We start from the raw sequence: 16,753 nt of genomic DNA, 5'->3' as shown, positions 1-16,753 counted from the left end.
CTTTAAAGACAATGGTGAGAAATGGCAGGATTTTGACTTATGACATTATCACAAGAGAAGAATCATCTAATCTAAGGGAGGAAAACAATTACTTAGGGCTGGCTACGTGTGTGGCAACATGTCCGTTACCTTTCTGCTAAATATCAAAGCTCCTGCAGCCCTTCCTCACTATCCGTGTAAGTTGGAAATCAGCTTTGCCATTTATAACACATGGCATTTCACTGAGGCACCCAATTGGGAGATATTTTTAGACTATAGAGGAGAGATTTGTTGGCTAATAACCTTGCAGTATTCCTGCATTATGTTGGCAGAAGAGTCACTGACAAAGTAACAGTTCAAACACTGTTCTTCTGTCATACTCTTGTTCTTTGTTAAATTCATCACCTTCAACCAAAAGCTTCTAAACAGCTGAAAATTCAGAAGTCTGTAAAAATAAAATGCCTGTGTGCAATGTCTTGGATAAAATTCAGTCAAAGATCACAAGGTTAGGATCTGATGAGGCAAAAATTTCTCCTGTGGGAACAGACAATACTTAATTAGACCTACAGATTTGACCCATTATGTGTGTATATATTTAAAATCATACTATTGCCTCCTAGTGCCCATTTTTATCTTGCTTTGTCAAATTTTTTGTAGGATTAGGTTACTTACTATAGTCAATGGACATTTTATGGATGTGGTTTAATACCATATACAAGCATCTTCTCACATTACAGTTGCATAAGAACAACTCACATAACTGAACTCTTGTGGACAGGTTGCAGGAGAGAACCCACAGCTTCTGGAACTTACATTTACTTTGTTTTGTTCATTAATGTCTCCATGCTGCTGACCTAGAGAACAGAAGAGATAATTATTAGGTGTTTTCAACACCATTTCCCATTGAAATTAGTTTGCCATACCAGAAGCAGAAAACAAGCACTGCAAAACAGGTACAGTCCCTGTATCTCCCCACTGAAGCAGAATGAGTACTATGGATTCAGCACATTTCAAATACTGGTTATATTGGTCATGCAATTTAGCTTTCGCAATGTGTAGATATCTCATGCCTCTTTCATTAGCTGAAGCAATTAAAGTACAGTCAGACATAAGATTTATATTTTCATATTCCCTCTTTGTGCGATTCATTTTGAGATAATTAAAATAATTTTTCAGTGAAGCTGTCACAGCATAATGAAAAATGTTATGGGAATATAAACAAAACTTGTAAACATTTTATGAGGTTTTTTTTTTTTAAAGGGGGAAGGATCCACAACAGCTTTAAAAAATCAAAAATGATTCCCAAGGTGAAGAAAGAACTATATCAGGATTTTAAAAACTCAGCTAACAATTATTTGAAAATAATTACTTTCCCAGAAAAGAAGTATATGAGAAAAACGCCAGCTGATGAAAATAATTCAGCATTTTTCCCTCCTATTTTCTCTGTATGATTATTACTGTACCTGTCCAGATAACAGAACAGACAATGTAAAACAGTACACATCATTTCCTGCATTAGCTGCTTTAATCTGCTATGATTGAGAATGTATTTCTGGACACTGTCCAGACAGGCTTCTGGCAATCAGAACAGTGATGAGACCTGATGTACCTTGTTAATTCTCTTTAGGCTAAATCCCACAGTCCTTGCCCAGACTAAATTCTCATTGAGAGTTTTATTTAGGTTAGATTTTGACCTATTAACCTTAACATATTGAATTCATGGTTCTTTCATCCACACTTTTCTTTCTTTAAATAAAGTATCGGGTTTACCTAATATACTGATATAAAAAGAGCCCTTGGTACATTTAAACTCATGTGTCTCGTGCCAGTGGGAACAGCACTGGAGAAAATGTTTCTGCAATTTATGGGGCAGTTAAACTGATGTGAATATATGGAAATAGAAGACATGCATTAGATCATTCTCTTCCCCATTTTACAAGCAGATATGCACAGGAAAACCACTGAATCCACATACATACAGCACCAATTACATGACTGACTGCAGGACTAAGGGAGTTTTCTCCAGCAAAAATTTTTTGAGTTTTGTCCCACTTCATTTACTGTCTATTCCTCTAGAGACTGGTTTACAGTTTAGTATTTTTCTTTCAGTCATCCTTGTGTCCTTTAGCAGTCTTGAGTTTTTCTAACTCTGGTAGTAATCACAAGCCAATGTGAGTACTGTGGAAGTAACATTAATTTTAAAAATACATTTAAAAAAAAATTATATATACCTTTGCAAAGATGCTTCCTGTTCCTTCAAATATTGGCTTCAGAACTCCTTTCCAGGCAGTAAGCAGAGATCTTGCCATGTCAGTCACCTTTCTCAACACCTCTACTACTTTTATTTATCTTTATAATTAAAAACAGTAAAAATACTATACAGGAATAGCTAAGTGTTTCTGCTCTTCTGGTGTCATTGACATCAAATCCATCATTCAAAATCAATCAAAGCTTATTTTCTCTTCAGTACATTCTGATGCTTCACATTTGTGAAGTTCCTCCCTGTATCTCTGTCCGCAAGTCCTTACATGACCTGAATCACTGCAGCCCCCATATTCCTTATCCTTTATGGCTGGCATTAACTACCTCTGTTTGTTTGTTGGACTTTTTGCCACAGCCCTATTTCAATCTTCACTTTGTACTTTGCTAAGCTGCAGGCCTTAAAAACCTTCTATAGGATAATAGAACAGATAAGACATCTAAATATCACCAGTTTGCTGCAACAGGCTGGATTTATTTCAAGGTTCACCATGTCCCTCTGTATCTTCTTTGCTTTTATAATTTCACTTACTTATGTGCCTTCTATTGCTGAAGAGAAATATACTTTCTGCTTGGAAATGCTTGCCATCAAAGACACGATGTAGATAAAATTGGCTTTGAGCTAGATGGCCTAAACGGTATTAGTGAGAAAATAGCATAAATTTCTACATTTAACAGCAAATCCAACATATAGACATACCCTAAACTGTCACTTTTCATGGCAGAATTCCTGGACCCCAAACCCTCTTTCCTTATAGATGACACTAGAACACTCCAAGAGATTGCTCATAAGCCAGTAATTCAGTTCAGAGAAGAAAGTTCTCTAAAATCAGTTAATTGTATGAGATATCCATTACTTGCTTCTTCCTCTGTAACTGATACAAATTCTGCTGTTGAATATTGCCTACCTGGAACTAGCTAGCAAAAGCATTTCGATAACTATTCTTACGCAGAGTTTGATGTTACGCAATTTTCTCTTCAAAAAATCATTTTTAATCATCTACTGCTTTTCTTTGTTACTACTAATGCCAAAGCCACCTGTGCAACTCAAGAGTGTAAAGTTAAAATCTGAAGGAAAAACCCCACACTCTCTGTGTTTTGCAGTAGGCAAGCACTTAAAAGGAACCAGACCACCCAGTTCACAGCACTGCTCTATTTGAAGTCCTTCTGATGCTGAAGCTAATTATGCATCTAGCTAGGTGGGTGAGTATCAGAGCTAGAGAAACAACTTGAAGAAAAAAATCAACAATTTAGGGTTTAAAGGATTCCATTCACACCCTAAGAAGAAGCCACAAATAATCATGAACTCTCACTTTGTTTTATGAGCATTCATTTCTGTTCTGTTGGATATGTGCTATTTTTAGATAATAGTTCATAAAGAAAATGTCCTGTGTAGTAACTAATACAAAATGTTTCATTTTCTTAGGAGTAGAAAAACATTCCAAGTTACTGTCATGGGTACTGCTGTATGCAATAAGCAAAAGCCTGATCCTCCTTCCCAAACCAACAGAGATTCTAAAGGAAGAAACTAAGCTGCAGGTAGTGCTCAGAAGATCAGTTAGTAGAGATGCACTTTTCCTTGGAAAGAGTGTTTTGGCCAGCATATTTTTCATCTTTTCCATAAACATACTGAAAACTATCACTAAAATGGGATTCTACCGGTACAATCATGTTCACAGCTGGTATTTGCCAGCAGGAAAGATGCAATTTGAAAAACAAAAGGGATGAGAATCTCTGTTCTCTCTCAGAAAAGAATAAGAGAGAAAAAACCAGAAAATAATAAAGCAAAAGAAACATGTGGCAAGCAAATTTATCTCCTGTTTTCCTCTGTCAGCGCTCAGCAAGAGGACTCTCATGTTACCTGTAGGTTCTCATTCACACATAACCTCTCCTTTCACATACATATCCTTGTTTCTCACTGTTACAGGTCTTGCTTTCAAAAGAAGAACAAGGCTGTCCAGAGTATCTACAGCCTTGGAACGCTCACAGGGGAAATACTCTTCTCCTTATCACAATCCCTTGGCAACCCAGCCATGCTCCTGTTTCACAGACATGCATTATGAGTTGGGCGTCATCTGCCCCACCCCTTGTCCACCCTTTAATCATCCACCACTGCACAGACACACACGTCCTAACAACTTCATTTCTGTCATTTCTCAGAGCCCTCACAGAGCTGCATTTCTGCCTGGCATCTGCAAGCGCAACCTAACCAAAGGCAAGCCCTCCAGAGGCCCAGCTTTTCAAGCAGGAGCTGCAGCAGCACTGGAAACTAATAATGTAAGAGCTAGCAAGGACATTGATTTACAGACATTGCATCGGGATACATAGGGATAATTGGAACTGCAGGAGCAACAGAAATATTAAATACAATTAAGAAACCAAAGTTCTTTGCCAAGATAATTCACATTTGTAGCATTTTTTTTCTGTAGAAGGAACTCAAAACTGTCCTTTGAGACTTTCTTACTGAAAACCTGATTTTTTTTAAAAATAGTCTCCTTATTTCTCCTAGAAATGCCATGATTTATTTTAGGACAAAAAAAACCCCACTTACCGCAAAAGATGCTAAACATTTCTATTCCAATCAGCTTTCTCATAAATATCTGCTGTCCCAAACAATGCTTCAGATATGTTATCAACCTGGAAAAGCTAAAGACACATTTGAATTTCCAAGCAAATATTAAATTTAACTTAAAATAATTCAGCACCAGTTCCTACTTCCCCTTTTTTGTCCATAGCCTAGACATGTGGGTATTCTTCATATTTCTTTTTCTCCTGAGTCCAATCTGACATTTTCTTCCAAACACACACCATTTAAATCCCAAAGAAGCCAGAAGCAAAATTTCTGGCTGGTAGAACTCCACTGAAGTCAAGAGGAATTTATCCCATGTGTATAAAGATCTGGGGGCACAGCAGCTGTAGCTTAAAATGAAAGCAGAAAAGTTGAAGCACTCTAGACACTAAAATGAATTGTAGAAGTTTGCTTAAATGGGTAAATTAATGAGCTTCAGTATATAATCACGATTCACTGCTCTAGAGCTGTCACCTGCCATATAGAATACCCTTACAGCCTTGCTTCTCTTTTAGCTACAAAGGACCTAACCCTACTGTAGTGGGATTTCAGCAAAAGAAAATTGAATCTACAAAGCCCAAACATATTTATTTGAAAATTAAAAACACAGTGTATTTAAAGATAAAAGCATAAGCCTCCTGCACAAAAGATTTACATGAACCTGACTAGTAAGACATTTTCTTCATTTGAAATTGGTTGCTGCATGAGTAGCATAACTAATGAAATGGTTTTCTTATAGATTCATCCCCTACTGTCATGACCCAGTTCCTGCAGCAATATTTCCAGCTGCATCCTGCAAGAGACAGCTAGAAAGCAGAGTTACAGCTAATCTGACAGTGCACAAATGCTAATTGGATGGTCAGGTACATTTTGACTGATTAGCTATAGCCAAATGTTACACATAATGTGAGTTCTGTCAGGGCTATCTTTCTTTGTACAGCTCTCTCCTAGTCACAGGCCAATTCTCCCAATTTTTTTACCCATTTAGACACCTTTGTGTCCTACCTATTCCTCTTTTAGTTTTCACTGAAATTAACCCCTGGGCTCAATACTAGGTGGAGGCAGAACTGACAGAGAGACAATCACTGCACTATAGCGGGGTTTTCCTTGGGCACCTGACTAACAAATAGAAAAGATAATATGTGGAAATACCTCAGAATGCCTGTCACTGTAACAAAATGCTTCATTTAAACATTGCAGGATTTCTGTCCTTAATCATACTTACCCATAATGAGAGCCAGCAAACGTGTAATTGTTTGTGCTGCTGTTGCCACTGCATGTCCCCTGCCTGAGGACAAGCTGAGGTAACAGGATAGCCTGGCTGTGTCAGGAGTCAGCCAGTTCTAAGGTTTGAAGTCCTTCGTAGGGTTAGAAACAGGGATTGGAGTGGGCTTATTGGTGAGGAATACAATGATTTTTTAAATTGCAGTTTTAAGGAAAAGCCTTAAAGAGGTGAAGAATTGGAGAGCAAATAACAATCAGGGAAGCTGTGAAGCAACAGGATCTTGATGGTCTGTCAGAACATTTTATAACATTGAAGGCCAAACCCAGATCATTTTCATCAGCAAGGCAATCATGTGGTGAGAAATGCTGTCATGAGTTCTAAGTGACATTTCTCTGAGCAGACAGGATTTGGAAGTCTAGAATTCTTCCTTGCCATTAGTGAGGATTAAATAAAAGGCTGTGTGTGGATGCACCCAAAATCCAGGACAATTTCCTTATCCTTCCACCCTGGAAGCATGAGGGTCTCAGAAGAATTTTTTTTTTAAATACAGGTATTTTTTTAAAAATACTCAGTAGTTCTCATTAAAGGAGTAAACACTTTTTGTTTTCTTTCTGAAAACCAATGCACTTAGTGGAAAGCTTTAGCTGCTCTTAAGGTCTGATCTGCATCTTTTCCTCACACATTAGATTTTGTTCAAAGTCAGATAACCACAATTTGGAAGGGGGGGAGGCTGGAGGGTGTAGGTTATGTCTTGGATTAAAGACAGTACAGTAGCAATTGTGTCCCAATTACTTTAATTCCCTATTTCACCTGGCTAGGCAATGTCATCAGAACTCAAGGCTTCAGCTGTCACACAAAATAATACGGTAAAACAACTTAACATATTCAAATATTGAGTGATATCTTTGAAAAAGGCAATGTAGGAGTTGTGCCACCCTGTGGAACAACTAAGAAGAAAATACTGTATACAGAAAGTTCTACAGTGCTCAAACTGCAAATACTTTCCATGGTATCACTCAAACCATGGTTGTCAATTCAAATTTTTATTTATCATTCTTCTAAAAATCATCAGAAGCTACCAATACTTCATTGATAAAATATAAAAAATAGGATTTTAAGCAGGATTTTAAGGTGTGATCCTTTACTTTTTCTGTATCTTTCATGGCTGTATAAAGATTTGATTTCTGAAAGATTCATTTGCAGTGAATTAAAATGTTCTGCCTCAGCCATATTATTTCTCTCTTAATATTTGGCAGTAGAATAATTTTTATGGTATTTCAGCAAGAATTTAATTGGGGCTGACAACAAGAATCCAATGAGTAAAGACAATAGCACTGGTCCCAGCAAATAGCTGTGGTTGCATTATGCGAAGTGCAAGCAATCCCAGTCCCCATCTCCAACAATCAAACCAGCACAGGGTACCTGTCTGATCAGGAAACACTCGTTAAGGATGTCTAGCAAGATCAGCTGCATTTCAAACAAAAGTCTCTTCCTTGGGACAAGAACTTAAGTGACTAAGATGTACTTAGCCTGTGTTCGTGACAAAGTCTTTTCCTAATCTATTATTTAGCAAGACATTCTCTGCCCCACCTGTTTGAGAAAATTATTTGAGAAAAAAGTACCTGAGAAAGGCATTATAAATCTCCTGTAGGCATGTCCTGGAAAAGGAAACAGTGACTCTCTTTAAGCCTCCTATCTGTAAACTGGAGGACTGGGAGAAACTACGTGAAGCTGCAGCATGGGAGAAACACCTTCTCTCTGGCATAGGCTATCAAAGTGTGAGGCAAACAATGCTTTAGCAAATGCCAAAGGTAACATTCAGGATCCTTCTGCTGTGTAGGTGATAAATAACCAGAGTCCTTCTCTCCATCAGCTATCAAAGCCCAAACTCCAAGGTATGCTAATATGCTGATGCCATAATGTACTTTTTAACGTACACATTTGGTATGAGGCAGAGCTTTCTACATAAACCTTACATGCTCATTTTAATCCATGTCAGTCTGTGATGTAACCCTGTAAGTTAACTTTGTGAAGAACACCAGGATGGGACAGTTTTGCTTTAACAGTGCTAGGGTGTCTGTTTAAAAGGCCTCTAAACACAGTGCCATGATAAAGGCACAGAGGAACTCTGGGCTTTTTTTCTGAATCCTTGAAAAGAATGTTAAATTAGTTCACTTTTGGTTCATTAAACATGTTGCCATACTGCCAGGTGACCTTTCAGTTGCAAATCTCTTCAAAACTGCTTTTTCTTGCATCAGCTATTCAGCATGTTCTCAGAATGCATACATTTCTGTTATCATTTGATAATCATGACAAATCATAGGATAAGAAGGACCATGTTTATTAAGACAAAAGGCAATTTGAATGTGTTCCTTTTGGGTATATATCTAAATATTCACTGTCAAATATGAGACTACATCTAGCTTCAAAAAGTGTAAGATTTGCATTTTGGCAGCTTTCCTTCACTGCAGTTAAGCTTTGCATGTATTTAAGTGTATGCATCCACCAACGCAGACGGAAAAAATACATCAAGAAAAACATCCAAACAGATGCAAATATTTTTTGAATGAAAGCATCAGTCTCATTTAATGAGCATATTTGTAACAGCAGTAGCTTTCCCTCTTTCTGTGTAGAAAAGGATCCTGTCATGATGAGAGGCCCAGGTACAGAGATGAAGAGAAATCACCAGCTGCTCTTCTCAGCCTTGTCATTGCCTATGCAAGACAAGTAAGAAATAACAAAAGGATATGTGATGATAAATATACTGTCAATGACCACTGTTTTATTCTTAAAAATTACACCTGTGTGATGATTTCAAGGCTGCTCAGACCTCATGTAACTAGCAAATATCCACATAGCTGTGATCACATAAGAAGTAGTAAATTTTCAGATAATGTCCATGATGAAAAAAAAAGCTGAAGATAGTTTATTTCAGATGTATAGAGCATTTTTTATTTATTCTTATTTCACAATTACGAGTTAAAACTCATATATTCTTTAAGGTTGGAGGCTTCCATAACAGACTCACTGGAAATACTGAGGATTGGAAAAGCAAGTGAACAAAGACACAGGAAGAATTTGGTTTAGAACAGCACATATGTAATTTACACTGAGAGCATTTATGGATGAGTTAGAATTGTCTGTTTGCATATAGGTAGTTATACTTTTAACTCCTGAAAAAAAAAAAGTCAAAATGTTGGCAAAAATGATTTGACTAATTCATTCTTTAGACACATTGCCTTCATTCCAGTGTTACCCCTATAACTTTCAAGTTAAACCATGCAGCTTTCATCTTCATATACAATATCTTATATGTTTTGCATATTTTTTGTTCAAAAAATTACCAGTCTTTCGAAGCAACATGTCACCAACATATTCAAGTGTCTGTGCACTGGCTCTAATGATTCTTGGCAATATTTCGGCCAACAAAAAAGGATTTTTCTGTTTACATGGTGTTATCCAAGTGAAGTTGTTGGGCTGACTCAGATTTTTGGATTATTATCTTGTGAGATTGTTATGGATCTCAATTTAAGGAGCTTGTATTCTGGAAAACTGAGAGCATAGATTCCAGACTGAGGTCACACATTTGGGTACATTGCTTGGAGGAAGAGACAGCAAAAAGCTATTAGCCAGCAATAAGACCATGCTGGATAGGTGGACCACAGAACCTTCTCTGGGAACATTCTCTCAAATTGCTTCATTGGGATTTACTTGGAGTTATAAAACTGCATTTTGCTCTAATGTTTTGTATTTATGAGAGAAGGCTCATTGAGGTGACTACTATAGAATCTTTCATAACTGTTCACCTAGTTCAAAATATTATTTGCCTTATTGAATTATTAAGGTGGTTCTAAGGGATTCTGACTAAGTGGCTCAGAACTCAGAGGTCAGTCTGGCTTTATGTGATCTGCTAGTGTCTTCCTTCACAGTCTGCCATTCACATTCCTCTTTCTCTCAGCCCTTAAGGAGTGAAGAGATGGCTGGCTGAATTTATCATCTTACGAGTGTGCTTAGTCACTGGAGCATGCTTCTGTGAATCTGACATAGTGAGCTAGTGGAAGAATGCAGCTGATTTAGCAATCACAACAAAATAATCTTTCAAGCCAATCATGTTATTCCTCTAGGCTCCTGTTTCCAGAGGATCCCAACTAGAGGGTTTGCAACAAAACCAAAGCAAATGTGCCTTGCCAGGATGCAAAGCAGAACACCCTAATATGGGTCAGTACATCCACCACCTCATGACAGTGCTGGGGCTCCCACTGCTTTAAGGTGTGTACCCTTTTATGTACCAAACAGCTACTCTGATTAGATATTCTACCTTGTGCGGTGATCTTCATTTTCTTAATAGTATCCAGATGTATTTTCACATTTTCCTTGAAGCATTTGCGAGAAAGAAGGGGTAATATAACCAACTTTAAAAGCAAAATTTGGAGTTAAACATTATGAAAAATATTTTATTTTTCAGATCTGCCAGGTAAGACAGACTGTCTTACCTTAAGCAGACAGTCACTTGTTAAAAACTGTGTAGCACCCCATTACCAAACTTCAGCATGGATAATTAGGGAAGAGCTACTCCAAACACATGAATTCAGCTGAAATCATGTCCTGAAATCACTTAACTACATTTCTATATGAACCTAAGCACATCTTTTAGCCTCTTCAGGGCTTGGGATAGAATTCTGACTTTGGATTTTTCATTTTTCTCCTGTTAACAGTGGCTAAGCTGGAAGGCACACAGACCTGCATTCTGAAATTCACCTGACAATACTGGCAGCTCAAGACTAAACATGATTCTGCTTAAAAGCTGATGAGCTTTTACACTTCTTTACTCAGATTTGTGTAAGATAGGAAAAGATCTCTACCCCAAGGCTCCTTATACACTAAGAGTAAAAAAAATAACATAGGAGCTGCCATCTATCAGAAGAGGAAAAAAAGTCCTTTATTCCAGCTGACGATTTACACAATAATCATGGATTCTTCTTTCTTGTTTTCACTTAGTATATGATTCTTCTTTTTTTCACATGATGTGTAAGCTTACCTTTCTCTGTATTTTCAAATACTTTGAGGATCCTCTTGAAAAGACAGGCGGTATTTATTGTGAAATACAAATGTATAGAAATAGAGGGGTGGGGAAGAGCTGGTCATGACTTAAAAGTAGCTTTCACTGTACTGTGGAAAGACCTGGTTCTGCAATTGGAAGAGGACATCTCCGTTTCCTGTTTTGGTCCAGGTATACTTCCTATCCAGGTATGCTCCCCTGTGGTCTGAGGCCTCCAGGGTGCTGCTTTAAGCAGGAAGGCAGACTAAGTGACCTGCAACACCCTTTCTGACCACCAGCTCTGTGATTCTGTCTATCCTTTCTATCATATTATTCCTTACCCTCTTCACCCCAGCCAAGCTTCTATGGCAGATATTTAATTTTTAAATTGTCCTAGAGCAATTTCCTTTGTCTGTTGCAACTATTATCAGCTGGCTGACGTGTCCAGCTGTGCCAGTATGTCATAAACTGGGCTGCTCAGCAAGAGCAGAAGCATTGATCTGCACTAAGGTTCTGTTCATGAGAGAAGACCAGGAGGCACATAAAGAAAAGAAATTTGAGAGGCCAAAAAGAGAGGTCTGCTATAATTCATGAGGGACCTTGTGCAGTCCACCTGCTCGTCCTAACAAAAGCCTAAGGAATGATATGACAACAGCCAGCCAACATTAAGACATCACGAAGTAACTAAGGTCGAGGCGTCTACGATGACAGCTGTTACTATGATAAATTGTCTAACTAGAATAATCTCACTTAGATAAGTGTGTCTGTGCCATGAGAACTGATCTGACAGCAATCCCAGTTACTGTCAAGAACCTCACCATAAGCCTGTGCAATAAAAAATGTAACTTACCAGTCACTGTCCTCTCTGCTCCAGAGGTGACCAGTGTAAATCAAGAGCTTGCTGTATCACAGATGAGCTGAGTGACTTTAATGAGAAATCTCGTTCTTATGGATTACTGTTCCCCTGCCACATCTTGTCAGCCATTCTTCAGAAAATTATTCTACCATTCCCAATTGCAAGGAAACAGATGGCACATGGAGGGAACCTCTCTGATGTGTAATGTCTTGGAAAAACAAGAATAAATAAATTAAAGACCAGAAGCCAACACTAAAATTGTCTTCTACCAAAATACAGATTAACTAGATGTCTTGGGTTTGTGTGTCAAGGTTTTGGTAGCAGTGGCTACCAGCAGCAGGGGCTGCAGGGGTGGCTCTGTGAGAAGCTGCTGGGAGCTTCTCCCATGTCTGCCTTGCCAGCCAGCTTCAAGATGGACCCACTGCTGGCCAAGCCTATCAGCCATGGTGGGAGCACCTCTGGGATAACTGATTTAAGAAGGAGCAGAAAAACTGCAGCAGCAGAGGAGTGCAGGCAGAGAGAGGAGTGAGAACATGGGAGAGAAACAACCCTGACGCCAAGGTCAGTGGAAAAGGAGGTGGAGGAGATGCTCCAGGTGTTGGAGCTGAGATTCTCCTGCAGCCTGTGGTGACTGTCCCCCTGCAGTCCATGGAGGTCCATGGTGGAGTAGCCCTTGGAGGACCCCAGGTCAGAGCAAGGAGATGCCCAAAGGAGGCTGTGACCCCTTAGGAAGCCTGTGCTGGAGCAGATTCCTGGCAGGACTTCTGGCTCCATTGAGAAAGGAGCCCACCCTGGAGCAGGTTTGCTGCTAGGACTTGTGACCCCATGGGGACCCATGCTGGAGCAGGCTGCTCCTGAAGGAGTGTCTCCCATTCATGGGGCCCCATACTGGAGCAGACAAAGAGTGTGAGGACTCGTCCCCCTGAGAAGGAAGGAGCAGCAGAAACAATGTGTAATGAGTTGACCACAACCCCATTACCCATCCCCCTGTGCCACAGGGGCAGCAGTAGGTAGAGAATTCAGAGGTGAAGTTGACCTCAGGATAAAGGGAGGGATGGGGGAAAGGTGTTACAGGATTCAGGTTTTATTTGTCATCATCCTGATCTGATTTGATGGTAACAAATTAAACTAATTTCCCCAAGTCAAGTCTGTTTTGCCTGTGACAGTAACAGTGAGTGATCTCTCCCCAGATCTTGACCCATGAGTGTTTCATTATAATTTCTGAGGGGAGTGATAGAGCAGCTTTGGTGGGCTCCTGGCATCCAGCCTGCGTCAACCCCACACACTAGGCTACAATTATTTTCTATTTAGCACTTAGGTAGGACAGTCATTGTTTGATCCACCTTTAGCTGATTCCTGCAATAGCTGCCTAAGCAATATATGCTGTTTTTACAGTGTGGAACAACAACAATAAAACAATCTACTGTAAGGTATAGAAATAGATGAAATAATATTAACAGGAATATATGAATTTTCTTGGATTTTCAAGTATCTGAACAAATACCAGGCCATCTATGTTGCAGTAATAATTTATACACTAGCATATTGCATATGTATCTATGCATATGAAATCCATCCATGATATAATAAATACTCAGTAAAGCATATTTATAACCACTCTTGCTAGTTCAATGAATCCAAAACCTTGAGAAGTAATACAGCATGTTACAATAATGAATATCTGAGTAGCAGTGAATGGATACCAAATGTATTCTTCATTTTTTTCCATGCTTCTCAGTTGTGTAATAGAAGAAAGAAGGGAAAATTTTCCTAAAGGCAAGAGTTATACACAAACTTGCAAATAACATCTTTAGCAACTTACAGCTGGGTAATAAGCAGAGAAATAGCATTTTTGTTTTTGAGGTATTACGAGAAAGTTCAGTATAACTACAGAGCGGCTTCCCTAGAGAAGTAGTTCATTCAAACATACTTGGCACAGTGTTAAACAATTATTACTTCTGCAAGCTGCATCAAGAAAAGCCTCTGAGTAAAGCAAGTGCATAGATATGTAATTCATGAACATTCTAATAAAGCCATCAAAAGCATGCCACCTCTAGTAAGCTCCTGGAACTGTTTCTATACTAGTATGCTATTTCTTTGATCAAAACCACAGTGCTGTGGAAGGAGACTGGGTACTGTTATAGGATAAGTAATAATTCAGAGGATGCCCTAAGAACCTGCACCATTGACTATTGTGTAGCTGGCGTTTGGTTCTTCTGAAAAACTCTGCACTCTTGTAGACAATGAAAGCAAATCAAGTACTGGTGCAATCTTGCAGACTTTCATTCCCTCTCCAGGGACTCTCTTGGAGCTCATAAAATTGGGATAAATATCTGATTTTCCTTTTAGAGGTATTTCTCTTAAAGTACTGACAAGACTTTGACACAATGTTGAGTTCCTGACTGTCTTGGGCTGATTTTATGATACACTGTATTCCCCTATCATCTGCTAATTGCCCAGAAACGGGCCCCGCAGCTTTAAGCTGGGTCCGAAGGAAAGGGCGGAGAGAAGCCGGGTGAATTCTTCAGCGCGGTTTGTGTTCAAGGACTCACACACACTCCCCTGTGTTCTCACTGCTGCAGAGCCGAGGGAGCACCTTCCTGCTTTTAGCTAACTTGTAAGCTGAGGCAAGAGGTTTTCTCCCAGGACTGCATATCGGCACACCGAAATCCTCCGGTAACAACTTCTTCCTCTTCTGGAACTGTTGGGCCTAGCTGTGATCCAAGAACCACATCACCAGACCCCGTGGACCGGCGGGGAGGCTGCGGGGACACCGCATCCTGGCTTCAGACCTCAGGAGGGGCCGAGCCAGCTACAGAGGCAACTCTAAATCCACCAGTTTTCTCCTCATTGAGGAGGTTTAATATTTTAACAGTTATTCATTTTTCCTGTGCCCTGCTGGCACTTTGTTTGTTAAATAAATAGTATTTTTCACTTTCATCCAAGAAATTCCTGTCGCATCGGTGGGGGAGGGAGTGCTGAAAACCTGTCTTTGGGGGAGACGTTCATTCCAGAGCGTTTTCCTCCCAAACTTGTCTCAAACCGAGATACTGCCCCTCTATGCAAGCATCTCAGCAGGTATAGCCAACAACCTCCAGCTGACATAGCTGTCATTGGAAGAGTTCAGGTTCCCCAGCCAGTGGTGAGAAAAACAAAACAAAAAATACCTTTGAGACACAAAAACCAAAAAATGGGATACAAAGCTCTATCTGAAGTCTGCCAAAGCAGTGTTTATCTCACTGGCAGTGCCACAAAAGCCAATACCAACTAAACCACACATGCCACCATGAATTCGCTAGAAAAACTCCTGGACCTGCACAGATCATACACTAAAGAAAAAGACACAGCTTCTGCTAGAACCAGCCCAGTAGCCTAGCAGTTGTCACTAAGCCTGTGAAAGCTTTGATGAGAGCAGACCGTTTGCTCTTTGTGAAAAATGAACAGCTTTGATGCTACCTTTCATATTTTCGTAAGTTTTAAATGAAGTAATTACATCCAGTCTTGCCTCCTATGACACAATCTATTACTTTTCACCTAAAACCAGCTCTGCTGACACCTTCAGCACATCAAAAAAAGTTATTCTGGTGGCAGTTAAGATGACCATTATGTTCTTTTTTTGTGTGCTGGCTAAATGGCAGCTGCTATGATGCAAACCACCACTCGTGTTGCAGAGCCTTGCAGAGGATATGACTCAAGGCTTTCATACAGGTAGTTTATTAGTCATGACCACAAGACCATGGTTTTATGCTATGATAAGCTCCGGCTCCTGCTATTCCTATTATGCCCATCAGTTTTTGAGGATGATACATGGGAACAGTCAATTGTGAATGAGGACAAGGTGCCCTCTACTGAGAAATTATCTGCTGTATTACTGTGCATTTCACAGACAGATTTCCAGAAGCAGCTGAGCTTTTCTTTTTTCTGACGTACATAATGTTTGTGACTGCAGGTGTCAAAGATCAGTTAATATGTAACTGAAATAAACATCATACAGTTCCCCTCCTACCTGTATATTGCTATCAACACTGGTGTTGGCCCAAATATATCCCAGAAGGCATTCAGACTTGACTAAAGATACCAAGAGGTAGAGAATCCATCACTTTACTCAGTATTTTACTGTATTTGGCTCACTTTAATTTTTAAAGTTTGTTTCCAGTTAACCAAGTCATTGATTATTCTATCTTTCCTCATCAGGTCTGGATGAAGATGTGGGATAACAATAGCTTCGATGTCACTGTTGAGTTGTGTTCTACTGCCAATAGATCAGAGAAATTTGTTCTCCTCTTCCAGGAGCTGACTTTTGTTGAAGATTCCTAAGTTTTAATTGATACATTTGTTACCAAGAAATTGCAAAAATAAAGGAAGATCTTGTTTGTGCCAATATTTATGACAAAAAAAATATGATGCCACTATATTTATATCAGTTTACTGATTCTGCAGAAACTTAAACTTTCTACTCAACTTTACCCTTGACCATGGATTAGAAGGAAAGTGCATTAGGCAAGTGCACACTTAAATCTTTAGGGGTTTTGAGCAGATTATGTGTTAGGATCATTTGGCCTTTGGTCTATAAATTAGATAGACAGATTAGACAATTTCTCCCAAACACAGCAAATTAATTTACCTAGGCAATACACAACTGATGTCAATATTTCTTCAGATTTCACTCTATTGTCTGAGTGAGCTCAAAAAATCTGATGAAGGTTTTTATATAGATATGTAAAGAAAACCTGTTATTCTGATTATTTATAGTTGGCTTGAACTGCTAGTTTAGCACATTCAAATACAAGTAGCAGATTTAACAGAATTATTATATATATAATATAT

General features: G+C 39.1%; 1 protein-coding gene across 9 annotated transcripts in view; it reads right to left on the bottom strand.

Annotated features, from left to right (window-relative positions):
* CABCOCO1 (ciliary associated calcium binding coiled-coil 1) overlaps positions 1–16,753 on the bottom strand; it is a 263,455-nt gene that overhangs the window by 223,783 nt on the left and 22,919 nt on the right. For 5 of the 9 annotated variants that reach the window (XR_005602171.1, XR_005602172.1, XR_005602170.1 and 2 more), the window contains exon 2: positions 736–833. Coding sequence is in view for 6 of the 9 variants with exons in the window: in XM_039553751.1 (XP_039409685.1) it covers positions 736–833 (98 nt within the window). In the remaining 3 variants the exon portion in view is untranslated. Of the gene's footprint in view, positions 1–735; positions 834–4,789; positions 4,885–11,920; positions 12,135–16,753 lie in introns of all 9 variants that reach the window. The other 4 variants (XM_039553754.1, XM_039553753.1, XM_039553756.1 and 1 more) reach the window with 3 other exon arrangements.

This window comes from Corvus cornix, chromosome 6 (assembly GCF_000738735.6).
Source record: "Corvus cornix cornix isolate S_Up_H32 chromosome 6, ASM73873v5, whole genome shotgun sequence".
NCBI lineage: Eukaryota > Metazoa > Chordata > Aves > Passeriformes > Corvidae > Corvus > Corvus cornix.
The sequence above is the reverse complement of the archived record's forward strand: the minus strand, read 5'-3'. Positions and strand labels throughout refer to the sequence as shown.